General features: G+C 39.7%; 1 protein-coding gene across 1 annotated transcript in view; it reads left to right on the forward strand.

Moving 5' to 3' along the window:
• The window catches only part of CPS1 (carbamoyl-phosphate synthase 1), a 98908-nt gene that overhangs the window by 16651 nt on the left and 58399 nt on the right, over positions 1-23858 (forward strand). Inside the window, exons 7-21 of the mRNA XM_073646611.1 lie at positions 4224-4313; positions 6800-6928; positions 7026-7132; positions 8236-8377; positions 8456-8533; positions 8639-8737; positions 8991-9086; positions 11084-11273; positions 15872-16029; positions 17524-17652; positions 18206-18350; positions 19471-19681; positions 19772-19970; positions 20202-20378; positions 20495-20613. Of these exons, the coding sequence (XP_073502712.1) occupies positions 4224-4313; positions 6800-6928; positions 7026-7132; positions 8236-8377; positions 8456-8533; positions 8639-8737; positions 8991-9086; positions 11084-11273; positions 15872-16029; positions 17524-17652; positions 18206-18350; positions 19471-19681; positions 19772-19970; positions 20202-20378; positions 20495-20613 (2069 nt within the window). The remainder of the gene's footprint in view (positions 1-4223; positions 4314-6799; positions 6929-7025; positions 7133-8235; positions 8378-8455; positions 8534-8638; positions 8738-8990; positions 9087-11083; positions 11274-15871; positions 16030-17523; positions 17653-18205; positions 18351-19470; positions 19682-19771; positions 19971-20201; positions 20379-20494; positions 20614-23858) is intronic.

A 23858-nucleotide genomic window follows, 5' to 3' on the forward strand; every position in this document is an offset into this window, starting at 1 on the left:
TGGCAGTTTGCATGCCTTTTTCCTGTAGTCAGGCAGTTTTACAATGAGTGGGAGAGGTGCTACAATTTTTTTGCTTAGAATAACTCTTTAAATAAAACCAATGTTAAAGATGTTGTCCGGTCCAAACCGATAAGTCTGCAGTCACTCTGTGTGACCGCAGACTTATGAAACCCCAGCATGCGGGGATACGCCGATTTCAGAACCACGAACAGAGGGTATGTATGCCTTATACATACTCCTGGGCAGTGGGCGTGGCCAACTACAGGGCCCGACCTCACTCCATACAAGTGCTAGCTGTATTATTCTTGCACAAACTGAACAGAACTCAGTGTGAACACAGTCTAAAGTTTATGGCCAGCTTTAGGCCAAGGCTACACGGCGATATTTGTAATGCAACAGCAATTCTCAAAATGTCACACGACAAGAACATCTGTGCAACTTGTCTATGACTTGCTGTCTTGTGACTATTTTAGAGCTGTAATTTTACTGTAAAGTGAAACAAACGAGTTACAATAAGTTGCATGTCGCTTGCGATTAATTGCATGTCACTTGCGATTAATTGCATGTCACTTGTGACTTGCATTGAAGCCTATGGCAAGTGAGCAGCTTGTGACTTGCATTGAAGCCTATGGCAAGTGAGCAGCTTGTGACTTGCATTGAAGCCTATGGCAAGTGAGCAGCTTGTGACTTGCATTGAAGCCTATGGCAAGTGAGCAGCTTGTGACTTGCATTGAAGCCAATGGCAAGTGAGCCGCTTACGACTGGTGACAGAAAGTCCAACTCATTTGAAAACATTTGCGACCCTGTGTTGCAGTCGTAGGTTGCAATTCAACATTATTATCTAAAATTATTAGATGTAATGTCGCAGTGCTGCACTGCGATTTAAGCATTGCATGTCAAATGTCGCCATTTAGACTTAAAGAAACTCTGTTTCCTTGACCCCCCCCCAAACTAAATTAGTAAATAGATTAAAAGACACTGATCTTGAATCTGTCTTGTTCCTGTTTCTATCCACTTACGTTCCCCCTCTGTGCCCTGTAAACAGGTCGTACATTACATGTAGTGCATAGAGAGGACTCCTGTGCATGCACATATTAGAGAGGAGTCCTAGGTTTGATCATTATCCTTCAGTGGGGAATAGAAATAAGAGCTCATTCAGACTCTTTTTTTCGGAAGAGACTCGCCCATAGGTGCATTAAACAAACAGATGCCATACTGAAAACATACACATGACATCCATTTTTAAGGATGCATTATTTGCAAAAAATAAATAGGAAAGTGAATAGGGTCTTTTATTATATTTTAATCGGTGATGTAAAAAATGGATGTCATATGGATGTCATAAATTCACATACAAGTGACATACAGAGATGAAAAATGGACCTACAGAAGGGATGAAAAATCATAAAAAAAAAAGAAAAACAAAATGTATAATTTCTCGTATGCTCACCTTAATCCAGTCTAAGTAGTCATATGACAGATTTGGAATTACCATTTTTTAGCCTATTAAAAAATTTCATTATGAGATTGTATTCAAATTTATCAAGTGATAAAACTTCTCAAGGATACAGGAATTTCTAAATGTCTGAATCTTTAAGATTGCCTTTTCTTTAAAGCTGCATTCACACGATGCAGAGATGGTTTGTTACTCTTGCTGTGACTGAGACAAAAAAAGAATCATTATGTCATGATTTTTGAAAATCGTGGAAAAGTGTTGTGGTTTAATCACGATTGCTGCAAAAAAAAAAAAAGCATAGTGGCCGCAACAGCAACAGCCTAAGGGATCGTGCAGGCAAGTCCATTTTCAGTCTGAGTGCGATCTGACAAAACATCAGATCACACTCGGACGGACCAATGTTAGTCTATGGGGCTGTGAACAAGTCCAACTTTTTCCTCGGACTGAGCCGATATTTGATCCGATATCAGGTCACACTCGGCAAGGGAAGTCAATGAGTGGATGTTGGACGACATCTGCGTGTAGTGAGATTTCCACTGACTGACAGGATGAAGAAGATGGAGAAATATTTTTCTCCATCTTATCCTTATCCGAGAGAATCAGATCAGACTATGATCACACTGTGATCAATCTCTGATCAGAGTGTGATTAGCATATTTGACCCAATTCTATGAGAGAGCATACGCTGGTGTGACCCTGACCTTAGAGTATACTATTCATAGAGTTTCAAGTCAAGAAATGAATAGTTAATGGTTAACTCGTTGTTCATATAAGTCATCATAAAAAGACACCAAAAATCCAATTAAATGTATGATCCTATAATATATTCCCCAATAATGCTGCTAATGCTTGTATTTACTTGTGTTGGGTTTTCTTGAAGGCTGTCCATCCAATTATCTCTATGTTACGATCCCCCTAATAAAAGTGCCAGGTCATGTAATTTAATGGTCTATTAGGGAGTTTAGCTGTCAGAATAAGTTAAGAATCTGACATCTTTCCAGATGATCTGGACACAACAGGAGGAATATTTCATAACTCCAATTTGAAGACTTTAAAAGCCATCTCGTAAAATAAAGTTGACAATAATGAAATTTACCTTTGGCAATAATTAGTGAACACAGTAATCTGTCTGCTTCAGTGATAAACAGCCGCTTAATATGAACCAGCATGAGGTACATTTCTTTTCAGCTAGAGCCAAAAATTGATTTCTTAACATCTGCTTCTGCCTCCTTCATTAACACTGTTCACACCAATAAAATAGTCTGAGAATGTCTTCGGAGATGAGCGCTGATGTAGGAGCTTATTAGATTTTACCTGTGGATGTTCTATGTAGAAGAGGTCCCCAACCTGTTTTAGCTGGAGAGCCATATTCAAATGGATTAAGTGATGTTGAGATATTAGATATTGAAGACAAAACATTCTTAAAAGATCTTGTTAAACACTTAACTGAAATGGAATACACATTTCTATCAGTAGCCAATCATTATTAAGAGCAAATGAGAAAATCAAACAGAAAATCTCTGCTGCGCTGAAGTCCAATTCTACACTGTTGGCTATAATGCTATAATGCTCTGTGCATATTATACAGGGTTCTTTTTTAGTTATACAGCACCATTAATTCCACAGTGCCTTTCAGGCAGCATTATCATTGGGGCTCATAATCTAAATTCTGTATCTGTATGTCTTCAGAATGTGGGAGGAAACCAGAGAACCTGGAGAAATCTCACTAAGCCGCAGTGCTCCCCTGCAAAGTATAGTTTCTGTTTTGGAGAATTGCATACTAATTTAAAAGAGTTCTCCAAGAATGTAATAAAATGACCCCATCACATAATTCAAACGGCAGCCCATCCTTGTCACATGTCAGGAAAAACAGATCTCCCAAGACCAGTGTCTCTACTGACAGAAGCTGTATCGTAAGCACACATACTGGTGAGGAGATGGAGAAGTGCTTGACAGGAGAAGAAATATATGTTCTCATGACTGAATGAGCAGAAAGGATTTTTTTTCATGCTCAGTCAGTCACGAAGAGTTAGTTGAGACACAGGTCTCAGAAGATGTGTTTCTTAAGACTGCAGCCTGTCCTGATACATGACTAGGACAGATTTTCGTTTGAATAATGTGATAGGGGTAATTTTATTACATTCTTTGAGAACCTATTTCAGAAGTAGCCTCTTAGAGTATGTGTTCCACCCCTAATAACTGACAACTAAAGGTTTTAGCAAGGTTTGATCAAGTGATGATCAGAAGGTCTGCAAAATTTTGGGGTTTTACATTACATTTTATTACCAGTTAGGAACACTAGTAATAGAGGACAATTGAATTATTTTCCATCAGAGAAGATGTCAAGAACCCGTTCTGTGAAAAGACCATGGCATTGCGAATCGACCAACTTGTGCACCGAATTCATCCTACCGACGTACAGTAAAGTTTTGGAAAAGTAGACTTACATGTGTCAATAAAGTATTTTTTTTAACTATGTAATTGAGACATTTTAATTAAGAAAACTAGTCACTCATCCCTCCTAGTTAAAGAGAATACTTTATATTCATGATAGAAACTCACACCTGGTCTGTGCAGATTAACCTTTAAGACAATTTAAAGACTACAGTGGAAGAGACTGATGTACTCCCAGTATTTATGTGAAGTAGATGCACCTGTCAGCTTTGTGATAGATTATAAGTGTGTACAGCAATCTGGAGAAAAAAAACTAAACAACATATGAGAAGGGGATCTCTGTACAAAATAATTTTCTTGCAATTCATTTCAGGAGGTGAAAGTATATGGCAAAGGAAATCCTGTTAAAATTGTAGCAGTGGATTGTGGAGTAAAACATAACATCATCCGTCAGCTGGTAAAGGTAAGACACAAGAAAATTGACATCGAACACTATAAAAAGTAGCAAGATCTTTGCGGAACATTTGCCTTTTTCACACCAGTTTAAAGCAGCTTCACCAAAATGGGTGGAGCTGCATAGGAGAAGGGACATTGCGTGGCTACGTCCGCTTGGCAAATTCAGCAAAAGTGCCAGTGTTTCTTATGCCAGAAATGTTACTCCAGTCCCTGTCTGGAGTAGTCTTTCTGGTGGAGCACATGTAAGTGCATGCCTATGAGAATATGCACCAGATACATTAAATTTGCCTCTTAATGAATTTGGCGCATCGTACTCCAGTAAGCCCGTCATTAAGACTGTCATGCTCAACGCAGGTCTTAATGAATTAGTCCCCAAGTTCGTACCGTGCTGAGTGGAACAGTTTCAATGACGACCTGTACATATTATAAAAGTATACTAATTTGTGGTTACTTTCCGCTATTAGGGCGCAGTCAGACAGCCGTATAAATTGGATTGAGATCGAAACGCAATGCCAGGACTTTCCAGCGGCTCTCTCGACCCAAGCGTGACAACTTCATGTATTTATATACAGCTGTCACGCTCGGGTTGGGAGAGCCGCTGACCAGACCATGCATTGTGTGACACCCCAGGGGTCTGGTTGCCACAGTGATAGAGATATTACGTCTGAGAGCAGGTGGGAGGTCCTTTGGTCAGGGATCCTGTGCATGCCACACCTCCTGCCCAGTCTTGGGAGGGGAAGGACTTCCCCTATATAAACCTGGGGCTGAGGCAGGGTAGGGAGTTCTGAGAGGAGAAGACAGGGAGCAGAGCTGCTCTATGGGCTCTGCTCCACAGGCAGGCCCTGTCCAGGGGCCTGAGCCTGGAGTCAAGGAGACTAGAGACAAGAAACAGCAGAAGCAATACTACTACGAGTCAGGGGCTGACAGCTGCAGAGCTCGCCCTGACTGAGAAGCTTTCTTACCGGACCCGGCGTCCGAGGCTGTGGGGACTAACTCTTACCCAGCAGCAGAAGCCGACCGGCAGGGGATTTCAGGTCCTCAGGCCCAGAAACCCGAAGGCACGGTCACACGCGTGGGACCAGCACCGCCATCGTGGAGCGGAAGCCATTAGAAGGCCCCGAGTCACCGGCCATACGGGTGAGCACCACACGGTACACTCAGGGACGTGGGCTACTTATATCCGCTTCTAGCAAGGTAGCCAGAAGAGTACAGTCAGTTTGGGAGGCCTACAACTCCGCCTGGCCAGGGGAGATCCCATCTGCTCAAGGACTGACCAGGCCCCGTTCACTAGCAAGTACTCCGGGAGGGTCTATCGTTGTTACCAGTAAAGACCCTGAATTACACCGCACCGTCTCTGAGTGGTTCCTGCTACCCCCATCATCCACATCTGCTGCCCTGAGGCCATACCCCTCCCGTTGGGGGTTATACCATCTACGCTGCACCATCCATCCACCGGCCTCAGCGGACTGTCCTGCAGCGGCAGCTCCATAGCTGCATTCAACGGGTGGCGTAGTCGTCCTACATCTACCGCTGTTACATCGCCGCTCAGTTTGACTCCCTGGGCACGGACCGGGTCACCGCCACGAGACTACAACCCTCAAGAGATCCGGCTCCGGGTAAGCTCCCGCGTGCGCAACGCAGCGCGACACAGGCCCAGGGGCGCGTCACATTGCATTTAGATTTTGGTCCGATTTATATGACTGACTGCATCCTTCGGTTTAATTGTGTAGTAAAATAACAATAATATATGTAAAGGGAACCTGTTATCTACAAAATGCTATTTACCTGCTGATATAGTGCTAATCTGCCGGTAAATAGCGGTTAAATCATGCTTGCCATGCTTACTGGAAGCACAGCTACAGGGAGAAAATGAAGTAATATTCTCCCTGTAGCCGCTTGCTTCAATTGCAAGGGGCTGTAACAGTCACTGCTTAATATACAGTGAATGTGTTGTAATCATTCCCCCTTCTCCTTGACTGACAGCTCGCTCAGCATATATATACTACAGAGCAGGATGACAGTGAAGGTTTTAAGAAGAGATCACAGTGCACTCACTGTGTAGTGAGCGGTGATTGTTATTTCTCTCTGCACCGCCCCAATGACTGAAAGTAAGTGGCTGCAGGGAGAATATTACTTCATTTTCTCTCTATAGCCACACTTTCAGTAAGGCAGCTTTACATAATTTAAACGCTATTTACCTATAGATAACCACTATATGTGAAGATAAATAGCATTTTCGTATCTGACAGGTTCTCTTTAAAGATATAATTGTTTTCTTGTCATACAAGAAAACCTAATAGTGGAAATTAACCACAGGAGTTTCCATAGAGGACAGCAGACCTTACAGCAAAATACCCAATTTTTGTAGCTGACAAGTCTATATTTAGAAAAATGCTTTGTGGCTCCAAAAAATATTGTTGTAGTCCACATCATAGAAATAAAAAATCTGAACCTAAAAGCAATGTAAATTTTAATTTTATTATCTGACCTCAGAGAGGAGCTGAGGTAAACCTGGTACCTTGGAATCATGACTTCACAAAAATGGAATATGACGGTCTCTTACTTACAAGTGGACCTGGAAACCCAGAATTGGCCCAGCCTCTGATACAAAATCTGAGGAAGGTTAGTGAATATTTTGCAAAGTTCAAAAACCCTCAATAAACTAATTTACCATATAACATATGTTTAATAGATAGTCAATTGTCTTCTGTTTGTCTAGGTCTTCAATAGTGACCGCACTGAACCAGTGTTTGGTATCTGTATGGGAAATGAGATTGCCGCATTGGCCGCTGGTGCCAAGACTTACAGGTTGCCAATGGCTAACAGGTAGGAAGTTTGTTAAAAATGGGATGAAAATTTACAGATTGAGGGATAAATAGTAATATTCACCAAAACAAAAATGGTTCCTCCGTGTTACAAAGAAGTTATACCAAACATATGAATAATAATAAAGAATGCATACAATATACGAGAATCTGCCCTTTTCTTATTGTAGAAATAGCGAAACTCTTATTGTAGCTGTGAATCATTAACATCTCTATTACTGTAACTCACTATCACTTCTCTTTCTACTAATTATCTATGAATAGCATCCTCCATAAGCTGAACCTCTCTTCTGGCTCGTAGACTATTCTTGAGCTGCACCAGTTCTCTGAAATGCGCTACCCCAGACAGGTCACTTGCCAACATCCACACTTTTAACATGCCCTAAAAACATATCTCTGCTTTATCACATTCAGTTATTAATTTTTCAAAATTTACATTCCCCAATACAACCCCCCTTCAACATTATTCCTTAAAGTCTGATTCTTCACCCGACAGTAACCTAGATACTCCATGTGCTGAAATGCTCTTTATATCTGTGCCTATACACAGATACTAACTTACGACTGGCTTAATGGACAGTACCACTTTGTATGTTTAAGATAACTGAAGCATCGTACAAAATAAGCACATCTTGGCCCCTATTTATTAAGACCTGCGTTTTGTACATCAGTCTTAATGAAGGCAATGCTGGAACAAGATCTGCTCAATTTATTAAGAGGTGTGCACCTCTTAAAGAGTTTGGCAAATCTCACAACAGCCAGGCGGTTTCGGCCACATGGCATCTTACCCCAACTCCAGCCACTTATCTAAAATTTGGCGTACTCGAGTGGTGTAAAAATGCCAAAAGCCTTAAAATGTCAAGGAGCTTTAAGCCAAAATTCTGGCAAAAACTCTTTGATGGATTGGGCCCTTTAACTTCTTTTTCACCCTCACCTCTTCATAGATTGTAAGCTTTTCTGAGTATCAATACTGTTTGAATTATTTCATCACATGTATTCACTAAAATGTAATGCCCTGTGGAGTATGTCGGCACTATACATAAATAAAAAATAATATTTTTTATTATATACTAACTTTATATGGACTCTATCTGTACTTTTCAGAGGACAGAACCAGCCAGTTGTGAACACAATGAATGGACAGGCATTCATCACTGCTCAGAATCATGCTTATGGGGTAGACAGCAAATCTCTACCTGCCGGCTGGAAACCACTCTTTGTGAACATAAATGACCAGAGCAATGAAGTGAGCAATGTTTAAAAGCCTATAATGTTTATTAGTAGGAATTTGGTAAGGATTTTAGACTCATCTCTCATGTTACAGGGCATCATGCATGAGACCAAGCCGATCTTTACTGCCCAATTCCACCCTGAAGCCAATCCTGGACCTGTTGACACAGAGGTATAGTTATTGAAAAATGAAGAATGACCTGAACTTGGATGTTAGTTATTACATGTAATGTACAATAGACATGTATGCTCATCACTTTCTCTCTCATGTTTCCAGTTCCTGTTCGATGTCTTCCTGTCAATGATAAAGAAGGGTAAAGGCACCACCCTGGCATCTGTAATGCCCAAACCTGCTCTACAGTCTAAAAGAATTGAGGTAGAAAAAAAAGGCATCTCTTTAAAATATCACTGCCAGAAATAATACGTTTTAGTAAAATCATTACATGCCTGAGTTATCTTCAATTTTCATTTCTTGCTATTTAAACTTTTATGAATTGGGCATCATTACAAGAAATCATATTTCAATCTATTCTGAATTAAAGGCTTCTTAATTAACTGCAGTGTCTCGGTGTGAGCATTAAAGCACTTTTTAACGTCATGCTGTTTATTTTTCATTTTCTGACTTGTAGGTATCTAAAGTCCTCATCTTGGGTTCTGGAGGTCTGTCTATTGGACAAGCAGGAGAATTTGATTATTCTGGATCTCAGGCTGTCAAAGCAATGAAAGTAAGTGAAGTACTTTAGTTTCCATCATGTACAGCAAAGTAACAAAGCTTGTGTTCAGATGGGTAACTATAGTGGGTGTAGGGGCTGCAGTTGCACCCAAGACTTAGAGATTATGGGGCAAAAGGACCTTTTGACCCATATGAGAAAACCAATACTATTTACACTACATAAAATTTTTTGATATTTTCCACTGGGGCCCACAAACTTCAAGTTAGGCCACTTCTTGTGTTTAATTTCTATGTAAGTTTTTCTACTTATTTCACTTTAAAATGGATCTTTCACCACATTTTACAATAAAAAGGCATATATTATTAGACCTCTTAGACCTGGTGTACTTACTATGTAAATGCATGACAGAATGGCTGTTTAATCCTTTTTAAAATGATAAAGTTAATCTCTGCTCACCTAGCCTGATTGACAGCTCCTCAATGCTTCTCCTCCTTGCTGCTGCTCAGATCTCACACTGCTCAGTACAAGCTGCAGCTGTCAGTCCGGCTGCATGGACAGGGATTAAATACACTTGGATTTTTGAGCTCTCTTACACTTTAGATACATTCATTAAATGTTCATTTCAATTTGAGGATTATAAAACCATTCTCAAGTGTAGTTCTGCTTTGAACGGAATCTGTCAGCAGGATTTCACCCCTCAAACTATTTATATGTAAATGTAGTCCTTTCAAAGACAATTCCAGTAATATCTTTACATGGCTAGTTCATTTCTCCGCTACTGAGAAATCAGCATTGTATATCTGAGGCCTCTGTCACTCCAGCTCTATTCTGCGTCCAGCACCACCTCCTCCTGTTTGACTGATGGCTCCTTTGCCTGAAGTCACACAGGATAGAAGCTATCAGTCAAACAGTAGGGGGTGATGCTGGGCATGGAATAGAGCTGGAGTGACAGAGGCCTCAGATCCACCATAGACCTTCAGCCTAATCTGTATATCAATTTAAACACTGATTTCTCTTTAATAAAGGAACGGACTGGCCATGTAAAGGTTTTGCTGAAATTGTCTTTGAAAGAGCTATTGTGTATATAAATAGTTTGGTATGTGAAATGTTGATGACTTATCTCTTTAAGACCGAAATGTTCCACTATATTCTTAAAATGGTACTGATTTGCATGGTATCATTTCCATCACGAATTCCAAAAATAAAATGATGGCACCATGCTAGTCATTTCTACCTCCTTTGTCAACAGTTTTAATGACTCTGCTGTATAGAACAGAAATATCCATTAAAGCACCACTCCACTGTTTTCTTTTCACCCCTTGAGTGGTGCTTTAAGTGTAAGCCCCCTGCCCCCGGTCATATACTCACCCTTGGGCGTCTTCCCCGGTTTTCAGCACCGCTCCAGTCCCACGGCACCATCTTGTGAGTGCAGCTTCTGACTGCCAGAAGTCAGAAGCTTCTCTCACAAGCTTTCAATACAAGTCTGTGAGAGCCAGAATGAGGCCAGAACGAGACTCTCATAGACTTGTACTGAAAAGTGACCTCCACGCAGCACCATGAAACACTGGAGCTGCCGGCAGGTCACTTTTCACAGGAGATGGATGGAAGCGGCGGCGTAAGGTGAGTATATGACAGGAGGCAGAGGACTTATATTAAAGCACCACTCCAGGGGTGCAATAAAAAAAACGCTGGAGTGGTGCTTTAAGTATAGAGCTATTTATTCCAACTTGCATAAAGCTGGTTCAAACCTCATTAATGCATGATCTGGAAACCATGGATAATGATGTCAACAGGCCTAGGTCAGCTTTATACACTTGCAGTAAATAGATTTGTACAGATTTCATGTCACATATTATTAGAATCCAGGTACCATGTTGTTAACTATTTTCCTCCACACTTTTGAAAATAATTTATCTTGTTGACCCATGCTGTTCATAGAGAAATCTAGCCCCCTTAATGTGAAATCTAGGCCATACCTGCTGTTTTAGGTTATGATTGTTCTATGAAGTTAAATTACTTCTAATATTGACATCCTATATGATCTATAGGAAGAAAGTGTGAAAACAGTCCTCATGAACCCCAACATCGCCTCTGTCCAGACTAATGAGGTGGGCATCAAGCAGGCTGACACCGTCTATTTCTTACCCATCACACCACAATTTGTCACAGAAGTTATTAAAGCAGAGCGACCAGATGGCATCATTCTAGGCATGGGTGGACAAACTGCACTGAACTGCGGTGAGTAGACTTTGTTAAGATTTATTAGGCTTGTTTGTGAGAAATATATACAGTACTGTGCAAAAGTTTTTGGCAGATGTGTATAAAATGTTGCAAAAGTATTAAAAGTTTATTTTTATTAACAAAATGCAAAGTAAACAAAAGAGAAATCTAAAGTGAATCCATATTTGGTGTGTCCACCTTTTGTCCTTAAAACAGCATCAATTCATCTAGTAGTTAGTGCTTAATTAGTACGAAGTTTTAAAAGAACTTTGCAGGGAAGTTGTTCCAAACATCATGGAAAACTAATGTGGATGTAGAATTATGCAAATCTTGTCTCTTCATGTAATCCCAGACAGACTTGATGATGTTGAGATCAAGACATTATGGGGGAGCCTGCCAGCATTAAAAGGAAACCTGGCCAGCTATGCCGAGGTTATGCTATCCTTCTCTGATGGAATCTTCTGCAATGTGACTGCCATTGTAGGCAATTCATGTGAAATAAATTGCTAAATGTTTAGATTTGCTAGGTTCAGCAAATTCCTAAAAATTCAACATGAATTTGATTCACATTAAATTGAATCGCTCATCTCTAATAAACACATATATATACAGTGAAGGAAATAATTATTTGATCCCTTGCTGTTTTTGTAAGTTTGCCCACTGACAAAGACATGAACAGTCTATAATTTTACTGGTAGGTTCATTTTAACATTGAGAGATAGAACATCCAAAATAGAATCAAGAATATCACATTGTATAAATTAGATAAATGTATTAGCATTTTGCTGTGAGAAATAAGTATTTGATCCCTCTGGCAAACAACACTTAATACTTGGTGGCAAAATCCTTGTTGGTAAGCACAGCAGTCAGATGTTTTTGTAGTTGATGATGAGGTTTGTGCACATGTCAGGAGGAATTATGGTCCACTCCTCTTTGCAGATCATCTCTAAATCATTCAGATTTTGAGGCTGTCGCTTGGAATCTTGAAGCTTCAACTCCCTCCATAAGTTTTCTATGGGATTAAGGTCTGGAGACTGGCTAGGCCACTCCATGACCTTAATGTGCTTCTTTTTCAGCCACTCCTTTGTTGCCTTGGCCATATATTTTGGGTCATTGTCTTGCTGGAAGACCTAGGCAAGACCCATTTTTAATGTCCTGGCGGAGGGAAGGAGGTTGTCACTCAGGATTTTACGGTACATGGCTCCTTCCATTCTCCCATTGATGCGGTGAAGTAGTCCTGTGCCCTTAGCAGAGAACCACTCCCAAAACATAATGTTTCCACCTCCATGCTTGACAGTGGGGACAGTGTTCTTTGGGTCATAGGCAGCATTTCTCTTCCTCCAAACACTGTGAGTTGAATTAATGCCAAAGAGGTATATTTTTGTCTCATCTGACCACAGCACCTTCTCCCAATAACTCACTGAATTATCCAGGTGTTCATTGGCAAACTTCAGACGGGCCGGCACATGTGCCTTCTTGAGCAGGGGGACCTTGCGGGCACTGCAGGATTTTAAACCTTTATGGCGTAATGTGTTACCAATGGTTTTCTTGGTGACTGTGGTCCCAGCTGTCTGGAGGTCATTAACAAGTTCCCCCCATGTAGTTTAAGGCTGATCACTCACCTTCCTCATGATCAAGGATACCCCACGAGGTGAGATTTTGCATGGTGCCCCAGATCGATTGACAGTCATTTTGTATTTCTTCCATTTTCTTACTATTGCACCAACAGTTGTCTCCTTCTCACCCAGAGTCTTACTTATGGTTTTGTAGCCCATTCCAGCTTTGTGCAGGTGTATGATCTTGTCCCTGACATCCACAGAAAGCTCTTTGGTCTTGCCCATGTTGTAGAGGTGAGAGTCTGACTGATTAATTGAGTCTGTGGACTGGGGTCTTTTATACAGTCATGGCCAAAAGTATTGAGAATGAGACAAATAGTAATTTTTCCAAAGTTTACTGCTTCATTTTTTGTAATGGCAATTTGCATATACTCCTGAATGTCAATGAGTGATCAGCTTAACAGCAATTACTGTACTTGCAAAGTCAATATTTGCCCAGAAAATGAACTTTAACCCCCAAAACACATTTCAACATCATTGCAGTCCTGCCTTAAAAGGAGCAGCTAACATCGTTTTAGTGATTGATCCATTAACACAGGTGTGGGTGTTGATGAGGACAGGGCTGGCGATCAATCAGTCATGATTAAGAATGACATCACTGGACACTTTAAAAGGAGGCTTGTTCTTGGTATCATTGTTTCTCTTCAGTTAACCATGGTTATCTCTAAAGAAACACGTGCAGCCATCATTGCACTGCACAAAAATGGCCTAACAGGGAAGAGTATCACAGCTACAAAGATTGCACCTCAGTCAACAATCTATCGCATCATCAAGAACTTCAAGGAGAGAGCTTCCATTGTTGTCAAAAAGGCTCCAGGGCGCCCAAGCGCCAGGACCGTATCTTAAAACTGTTTCAGCTGCGGGATCGGACTACCAGCAGTGCCAAGCTTGCTCAGGAATGGCAGCAGGCTGGTGTGAGTGCTTCTGCACGCACTGTGAGGCGGAGACTCTTTGAGCAAGGGCTGGTTTCAAGGAGGGCAGCAAAGAAGCCACTTCTCTCCAGAAAAAGCATCAGGGACCGACTGATATTCTGCAAAAGGTACAGGGAGTGGACTGCTGAGGACTGGGGCAAAGTCATTTTCTCTGATGAATCCCCTTTTCGATTGTTTAGGACATCTGGAAAACAGCTTATTCGGAGAAGAAGAGGTGAGCGCTACCACAAGTCTTGTCTCATGCCAACTGTAAAGCATCCTGAAACCATTCATGTGTGGGGTTGCTTCTCAGCCAAGGGAATCGGCTCACTCACAGTCTTGCTTAAAATCACAGCCATGAATAAAGAATGGTACCAGAATTTCCTCCAAGAGCAACTTCTCCCTACCGTCCCAGAGCAGTTTGGCGCCCAAAAATGCCTTTTCCAGCATGACGGAGCACCTTGCCATAAAGCAAAGGTGATAACAAAATGGCTCAAGGAACAAAGCATAGAGATTTTGGGTCCATGGCCTGGAAACTCCCCAGATCTTAATCCCATTGAGAACTTGTGGTCAATCATCAAGAGATGGGTGGACAGACAAAAACCAACAAATTCTGGCAAAATGCAAGCATTGATTATGCAAGAATGGACTGCTATCAGTCAGGATTTGGTCCAAAAGTTGATTGAGAGCATGCCAGGGAGAATTACAGAGGTCTTGAAGAAGAAGGGGCAACACTGCAAATATTGACTTGCTGCATTAACTCATTCTAACTGTCAATATAACCTATTGGTACTCATAATATGATTGCAATTATATTTCTGTATGTGATATAAACATCAGACAAACACTAATAAAAACCAGAGGCCAGCAGATCATGTGAAAATATAATTTTGGTGTCATTCTCAAAACTTTTGGCCATGACTGTACAGTTGACTATGTAAGACAGCTGTCTTTAATGCAGGTAACAAGTTGATTAGGAGCGTCTAACTGGTCTGTAGGAGCCAGAACTCATAATGGTTTGTAGGGGATCAAATACTTATTTCTCAATGCAAAATGCAAATAAATTTATCTAATTTATACAATGTGATTTTCTTGATATTTTTTTGGATATTCTATCTCTCAATGTTAAAATTAACCTAGCCTTAAAATTATAGACTGTTCATGTCTTTGTCAGTCGGCAAACTTACAAAAACAGCAAGGGATCAAATAATTATTTCCTTCACTGTATATGGATATATATATGTATGTACAGTATGTATTTATATATACAGTATATATATATATATATATATATCCATATCTACATCTATCGATCGATCTATAGATTTACTATGGATCATTCATGCCGCTTCTGCTTTAAATTTCTGAGGCATGTTACTTGGTTACCTAAGCAAAAAAAAAAATTCTACTAACTCCGCTGCAATTGTCAATTTTTTATTTTTCGTAATTAGTTACGCATGTCTTAACTTTTTTTTCAGAATTTTACAGTTATTTGTCCCGCATTTACTAGAAGTTTTTTGCTCTTTAAAAAAAAAAAATCTTATTCACATCATGCCCATCAAGGCAACACGAGTGCAAAAAAAACCCCTATGATTAAGAGCCGTAACACTCGAAATACGCTCTTAAGTTAACGCGTACCTATTTTAATTTGTTCTAATAAAAGGAATTAATTTTAATGAAGTGCTGGATCTTTAAAGATTTCACTTGGTTTATCTTCGAATCAGCAGGAATTCTGGAGCTCCCATTACTCAAGGACATGGATTTACCATTTTAGATGCGGAACACAGTAGCTTGTTTTCCACATTTAAAAAAAAAAAAAAAAACTGCCAAACTGTGATTTCTTATATCGCAATGAGTCATGAGTCATGATAGTGCAACACATACAACACATGATGGCCATGGAATGGTTTTCCCTGGTGCATAGCCAGGGACCACTTTACAAATATAGAAGGCAATTGTACTTGATTTATAAGTTAGTATTTAATAACTCAGGTATATTTTTACTGTACTTACATTATTTTCACACACAACTACAACCCAGAAGAACATAACTGAACACAAATCTTATACTATTTTGCTTTTATACCAGGCGTGGAACTCTTCAAACGTGGCGTGCTTAAGGAGTATGGCGTTAAAGTATTGGGGACTTCGGTGGAATCCATCATGTTTACAGAAGACAGGCAGCTTTTCTCTGACAAACTCAATGAGATTAAAGAACCCATCGCCCCAAGTTTTGCCGTTGAATCGGTAAGATTATTTTAGTTTTTTAGGGAGTATAACCAAGTTGAACAAAAGTAAAAGAAAATATCTAAATAGTTTCCAAATTCTGTTCTGCAGACTTATCGATTGAGACTGGACAACCCCTTTAACAAACCACTGCCTCCAGAGGTTGTTTCACCAACTAGCACCAGACTTTTTAGCTTGATTGATAGTTCATTGTCTAATTTATTTGCCTGAGGTCACACAAACAGTGAGCTATCAATCAAGTTAAAGAGGCTGGTGCTAGAGGAGGAAACAACCTGGGGCCACAGAAGATTGTTAAGTGCTCTGTCACACCTAGAGCACTTAATACCTAAGTTGTATATAAATAAAAATGCTAATTACTCAAGATTGCAGCAACAGATAAAAAATATAAAGTTGTCCATATATTTACATTTCAAAGACCTGGATGCTCATAAGTGCAGTTTGGAGGGGGTGATCTTGCTGACAAATTCCCTTTACTACTAGCTATATAAAGCGTTCTACATTAAACTCCCTCTAGAACTTCCTTTTATCACTTATCTCTATGGCTGTTTGAAGGAATGTATGACATTTGGAGCAGTGTATTTAATTAGCACATCGATAAAATCTGCAATATCTTCATTATCTCTCATTTAAAAAAAAAATACAGATTGAATATTATTTCTTATTTGTACTCACCTAAAGCTCAGTTTTATTTTTAGACATATTGTTTTGGTGGTTAACTTAAAATTAAATTATGCTTTAGAATCAGGGTTACCCAACTAATTTTTTCCTTTTTTTTCTGGACAATTTTTTCCAAAAATCATCATTGTTGAAAGTCAACATTGGTTACTGACAAATTGGAAAAACATGATTAATCATGTAGATTGTGATATAAATGATGAATGTCTTTTTGTAAGGATACTCACATCAACACGTTTTACCACTAAAATGATCATTATGGTTTAATATTTTGTATAAATTCTTCCAAATGTCAAAAATAAATATTATTTTTATTTTACAGACGCTAAAAATAAAAATGTACTTCTTTTGATTGAATTTACAGATGGTTGACAAATCTGATTAGGCTACACACTCTCGTATTTATGCATCACCAGCCATATTTATAGGTTATATTTTGGGACAGAGCCAATCAATCAGCCAAGAAAATCTGCTTTCCAAGATATCATTGACCCCCATGGAAAACAGATGTCTGTCTGCCTTCAGTAATGTAGAGAAACAGGCTGCCTTATTGAGCTGGCAGTCTAGATGCATGGTGTCTTACCGGAGAGCCGTATTTCCTGGCCAATCAATTCCCGATTACTCCCTGAAAATACAAAGAGGAATAGACTGTAACAGCAGCTACCGAACAGTAAAAATAGGAGAAATATTCATATGGAGACATATGGTGATTATATAGGATTTACATAGCCATATTGCATCATTCTTTTTATTCTATGCATTTGCTAAATGTTAGCAATGTAAAAGAAAAAATAACAAAAAATACATTTGTGCTTTTAGTTGAAAGATGCCCTGGAAGCAGCTGATAAAATTGGCTATCCTGTCATGATTCGATCTGCCTATGCTTTGGGTGGTCTAGGGTCAGGTCTTTGTCCTGATAAGGAAACACTCACAGACTTGGGAACAAAGGTAAGAGAGTGGGCTCTTCACGGTAGATGAAATTAACTGGAAAGTGTTCCATTAAATTCTCTGAAAGCTACAGAATATCCTGAGTACTGTGTGTACTGACTTAATGGACCAATGCATTGGTGCAGAGTGCAGATACTCAATGACGAAGCATAGCGGAAAGAAAAGAACGGAATAGAATAGGATAAAGCATTTTTTTGGATGACACAATAAAACATTCTGAAAAAAAAGTTGAAAAGAATTCTAAAGAGAAGTTTAGCAACACAAAAAATAGAATTTATTGTGATTATCAGTCAGATGATGTTCCTTCCATTCAGATGAGTTAGCTGAACATCATAGCAAATATGATTGATGCTAAGAGCGCAGGGCATTTTAAGTCAAGAACAAATAGATTGATTTATTTTGGGACATTGATAATCATTTTTGCAGATTTTTTTTTTTAGCTATAAAGGTCTGTTAGATGGGCAAAAAGATAATTGTACATATTTGATTAAGTTTTTTTTAGCATTATAATTTATTGTATCCTTACATATTACTATTTATTTTTCCTTTCAAGGCTTTGGCGATGACCAATCAAATTTTGGTAGAACGTTCAGTTGTGGGTTGGAAAGAGATTGAGTATGAGGTGGTGAGAGACGCAGGAGATAATTGCGTCACCGTCTGCAACATGGAAAATGTGGATGCTATGGGAGTCCACACAGGTAACGGCTTTGTTTTATGATATTGGAAAAGTGGCTTATTGATATACAAATATATTTTTGATATGACTTGAAGGGATAATCTCATTACAGAAAGTGGTGGTGAGTGCACATTGCTGGGATATATCATCACTTTCTGATCAGCGGGATCCAATGGAAGCGCAGCCCTAATCACTTGAATATAGCTGAGTGGCAGGTTCCTACTCAGCGGCTCCTTCCTCTTCCCACCTCTTCTCTTTTTCATAGACTTCAATAGGCAACTGTAATCTAATCTCTGACTGATCTGGCAGTCCATTTTGTTTTGAGCAAGAGAGAATTTAGCTGCACTTCTGAGTAAATAATCAGTGTAGGAGGCATTACGTACTGAATTGCCTATATTACAGCATATTGCCAAGCCTCCTTATTCATGACAACCAAAAATTTCCAGCTCACTTGGATTAAAATTTGTTCACTATATTTATTTTGACAGTTTTAGAATTCCAGGTACATTAAAACATGACAAAAAAGCATAAATCGATGCATTTCGGGCACAATGTTGTCCTTAGTCATGGTGTATGGACAGACTAAAGACAGCGTCACTTCCGAAATGCATTGGTTTATGTCTTGATGCCATGTTTTAATGTACCTGGTATTTCAAGATAGTCAAAATAAATATAGTCAACAAGTTTTAATCCTTATCAGCATGAGATCTTCATTTGGAATGATTGCACTTTAAGCCAAGCAGGGGCCCTTTATCTGTGCGGTGATTAACAATAGCTATCTAGCAGTGGTGGACACAGATAGAAGAGGGCCCCTGTGCAAGAACCGTACATAGGCCCTTTACAGTCCAATAGCTTATCATAATGCACAATTCCTCCTGCTTTGGAGGTGGATTTGGGTCTTGTTGCCCATCCGCCCCTGTGCAGCTGCACAAATTTCACCAGTGATATGTCCGTCCCTGCTATGTAGGGTGAGCTGATGGACTCCGTGTACATGGTGTCCTCGTTGCTTCTGAAGTTTAGTTCCATTCTCTCATCGATATTCAAATCGTGCAACATGAATAATGTTCCTGCAAGTTTCAGGAAGTGTCAGACTTTGATAAATCATATATCACTCACATACTTTTATTTTTTTTGTCAAACAGGGGACTCAATTGTTGTTGCTCCTTGTCAGACTCTTTCCAATGAAGAGTGTCAGATGTTGAGGGCCGTTTCTATCAAAGTTGTGCGCCACTTGGGCATTGTTGGTGAATGCAATATCCAGTTTGCTTTACATCCAACTTCACTGGAGTATGTCATCATTGAAGTCAATGCCCGACTTTCCCGTAGTTCTGCTTTAGCTTCTAAAGCCACCGGGTAAGATTTTTTCTAAAATCAATAAATATAAACATAAGTAGGACAATTATCTCTCAAATTATGAGGATGCTGAAAGCCTTATCTGTATAGGTACCCACTGGCCTTCATTGCTGCCAAAATTGCATTGGGTATACCCCTGCCAGAAATTAGGAATGTTGTCTCTGGAAAAACCACAGCTTGCTTTGAGCCCAGTCTGGATTACATGGTGACTAAGATTCCCCGCTTTGATTTGGATCGGTTTCATGGTGCCTCAGGATTGATTGGCAGCTCTATGAAGAGTGTAGGAGAGGTTAGTCAACTATATGTAATATGATTACTATTATATATCCATATATTCTCAAATACATGATCTATACTTCTATCTGTCAAATTCTAAAAGGGATAAAATTATTAGTAAACCAACATCATTCATGGTTAAATTATCCAAGACCAAATATGTTGTGTCCGTTTAAGTAATAAAAACATCCATTGACTTTCTCTCTCGTATATCATCTTCACATCTCATGTTGTCTCTTTTTAGGTCATGGCTATTGGTCGCACATTTGAAGAAAGTTTCCAAAAGGCACTACGAATGTGTCATCCATCGGTAGATGGCTTCACCTCAAATCTTCCAATGAACAAAGCATGGCCAGCAGATGTCAACCTAAGAAAAGAGATGGCAGAGCCCACCAGCACCCGTATGTACAGCATGGCCAAGGTAATTAGAGAGGGACATAACTGAGGGAGCTATGTGCTAATAACAAGAGATAGTAGGATGGTAGGACATTTATATGAACATGGGTTATTGAAACACTGACATATGATTTCTACTAGGCACTGGAATCAGGAATTCCTATAGATGAAATCTACAAACTTACGGCCATTGACAAGTGGTTCTTGTACAAGATGCAAGGTATTCTGAACATGGAGAAGACCTTGAAAAGCAGCAAGAGGTAAAAACAATGCAGTTTGTAACAGCATAGTTATCACAAAAGGGGAAATATTATAAGTTATGTATAAGAGAATGTCCCTATTTGTGTTTTCTCAACATTTACCATATGGTTTTCAGAAAGAATAAGGTTGAAAAATATAACATTAACATGGCTCATGCATATTAATGGAAGTAAAATACTATTTTCTGTCTATCCTCCCAGTCTATATAAAAAAGTGATGTTTATTAAGCTCAAATGGGTGCAAGTGCTAAGCAATAATTCATGGTTTCAATCATGGTTGCTAATGTTTACTACCAAGTATTACATGAATGATCAGTATCCCACAAAGTGCTTTCGATAATACCACAGGACAGAAGAATAGCTGGGCATACTTTCACTTTGGAAAAAATTCAATGCTGACCGTGATTTGTGAGTGGTCAATGAAAGATCTTTAACAGTGCCCCAACTATCATGCCCTTAATAATTTTGGGTTTATCTTACATGTTGAAGGGACCTTTTGAGATACAGCTCCAAGGCCCAGATGCAGCTGCAACTCCTGCGCCCTCAATAAATATGCCACTGCTAACAGTTCTTCCAGTTTCTCATTGAACCAGTAAGCAGCAAGGCCACATGCCCACCCTGTTCCTCTTTAGCTGTCCATAATGGGTTTATAGTGCACCATGGGAAAAATATAAAATGATGGCAGAAAAGAGAATCTGCCAGGAGCTCATTTCCTACAGAGATTCTTGCCACTCCATAGTGTTAAAGGGGTTGTCTGTTTAAAGAAAGTTATCGCCTCTCCATGGGATAAGAGATAACTTGCTGATTGGTTGGGTGTCCAACTGCTGTGACATGCACCAATCAGCAGATTTTTTATCCCCGATGAGGAACTTTTATCTCCATTAAAAGACAGCTTGGCTCTTGATCACCACTCCATTCATTCTCTACTGAGCTGTCAGAAAAAGCCGAGCACGGTAGCCACTTTGGGAATAAATGGATTGACAAGTTGAGCATGAGCACTGATGTTCTATTGTAATGTGGATAAAAGTTACTTCTTCTACCAGTTGGTTTGGATCCTAGTGGTCGGACCCCCACCGAACAACAAGTTAATACCTATCCTACTTGTTTTAATTGGACAATCCCTTTAAAGGGAACCTGTCACATGTAAAAATGCTATTAACCTAGACATATGGGGTTAATCTTCAGGTTAATAGTGTTCTGAACCTGCCCAGCGCTGGCACTTAGACCCCCGCTGCCTGGAGGAAATTAACTTTATTCCTCCTGCTAACGTTCGGGTTTCAGTCATAGGGGCAGCAGCGGTTCAGTCATTGCTCTGAGTATAGAGAGCAGCAGCTGTAACCGCTCCCACAGCACTGATAGACAGCAGCTCAGTATAAGGGCCGACTGTCAGTCAGTGCCGGTGGCGCGGTTACAGCCGCCACTCTCTGTACATTGAGCGGTGATTGAAACTGTGCCAGCGCCGTCCCCATGACTGAAACCCGAGAGGAATAAAGTTCATTTCCTCCTGTCAGCGGGGGTCTAGGTGCTGGCGCCAGGAAGGTCCAGAATGCTATTAACCAGCAGATTAATCCCATAGCGCTTGTTCACGTGACAGGTTCCCTTTAATCTTGCCTCAAAGTCAAGAATAAATAAAGGAACAAGTTAATTTTCAGGTATTTGGTTCATTACAATCAAAGTGTTATAATTTAGTGACAGACAACCATAAATAAAGCCAAATGTGTAGAGACAATTCTATATAAGTTAGTGATAATTAATTAGCTTAATGTGAAGCCAAGTAAGATATTGCATAAAAATGCATATGTTCATATACATCATGCTGGAAACAGATGATAGAGGACTAGACTATGTCACTAAAGGCAAGGCTAGAATATAATAGATGGACGGCAGCCCTCCAACATCCTAATGCTGTTAAAATCCGTTTTTCATGTGCTGGGTACAGTAAGCAGATGCAGGAACAGGTGGCAGGGTCTTTAGAACTGGTGGTAGTAGACAAAACCGCCTCCACTGATTTACTGCAAAAGCACAAATAATTCACTTAACCTCATCAGTGCTTGGCAGTCTGGAAGATTAATACTGGCCAGTAAGATAAAACCAGATAAGTAGGCAGCACAGCCACCGAGCGGCGGAAGTTGTTGAACGCCCAGCATTGTGAGTACCAATTTATTACATTTCAATGCATGAACATAAAAAGCTTTGAAAGTTATTGTGCTATAGACAAATCTAGCGTCTACTTTCCAAAAATCAGATCTAAACAACACGTTAAATAACACATACTCAAGTCCAATAAAGTCATGTTTTTACAGCGAGTGATTACAATTTTTCTACAGGCAATTTCTAGTTATTGTTAACATCTATGTAACATATAAAGCATTCTGCTCATATAGCTGTACGTTACCATGTGCCAATGACTAGGGCAACCGAAATGGGAATACAAACCAATCAAAGTGAGACATCATCTCATGAATTCCTATTTTACTTTGATGCAGTGTCGTGTTGATTTCGCAGAATATGCACGAAAGGTCCGAAGTACAGCATTTTTTATATTTTTTAAATGATTTATTATGGAACACAAAGTTTTGGCACGTCAATCTTTCTCAAGCTGTAGAGAATATACTGCTTGAGATTGGCCTGCGTGCCAAACTGTTGTTGTTATGTGCATTATTTATTCACAATAAAGCCATGAAAATTTCCTGGTGTGCCTTGGACTTCTGTGGTGCATCAAGGTGGTACCCAACCCCAAGATAGTACACTCCTACCTTACCTACTGAACAAGATTCCTATTTGGACCACTGTGAAGCACCCGCCAAAGACCTGGGGAGATAAACAGGATGAACGGTCGTAGTCCGTTTTGGGGCATGTTACTGAACCTGTGCCCATTTTGTAACTGTTCTTGCACCATGTGTGAAACAATGGCACCCTCCATGCAAAGTGCTTGTTATTGAGATAACAGATTGTTAATCCAGACAACAAGGTGCAATGGGGTTTTTGCCTTCTTCTGGATCAACAGATTTAGGCATAGGGATTTTAATAATAACTTTATTAGAATCACAAGAGTAATACAAAATATAAAACTAATTAAAAAATTATAAACGTGTTCATTTTTAATTGTAAAAGAGCAGCAATAATAAAAATGGTAATAGTAATACATTGGTGAGGCTAATCCCAGTTAGTTAATAAGTTAGTGTAGTGTTAGTGTAGGGAGTACAATTGGGGGAGGAATGATAAAATAGATGGACCTAGGTCTT

The sequence above is a fragment of the Phyllobates terribilis genome, unplaced genomic scaffold (assembly GCF_046119375.1).
Source record: "Phyllobates terribilis strain yellow unplaced genomic scaffold, ASM4611937v1 Scaffold_9__5_contigs__length_417890890, whole genome shotgun sequence".
In the NCBI taxonomy this organism is placed as follows: Eukaryota; Metazoa; Chordata; class Amphibia; order Anura; family Dendrobatidae; genus Phyllobates; species Phyllobates terribilis.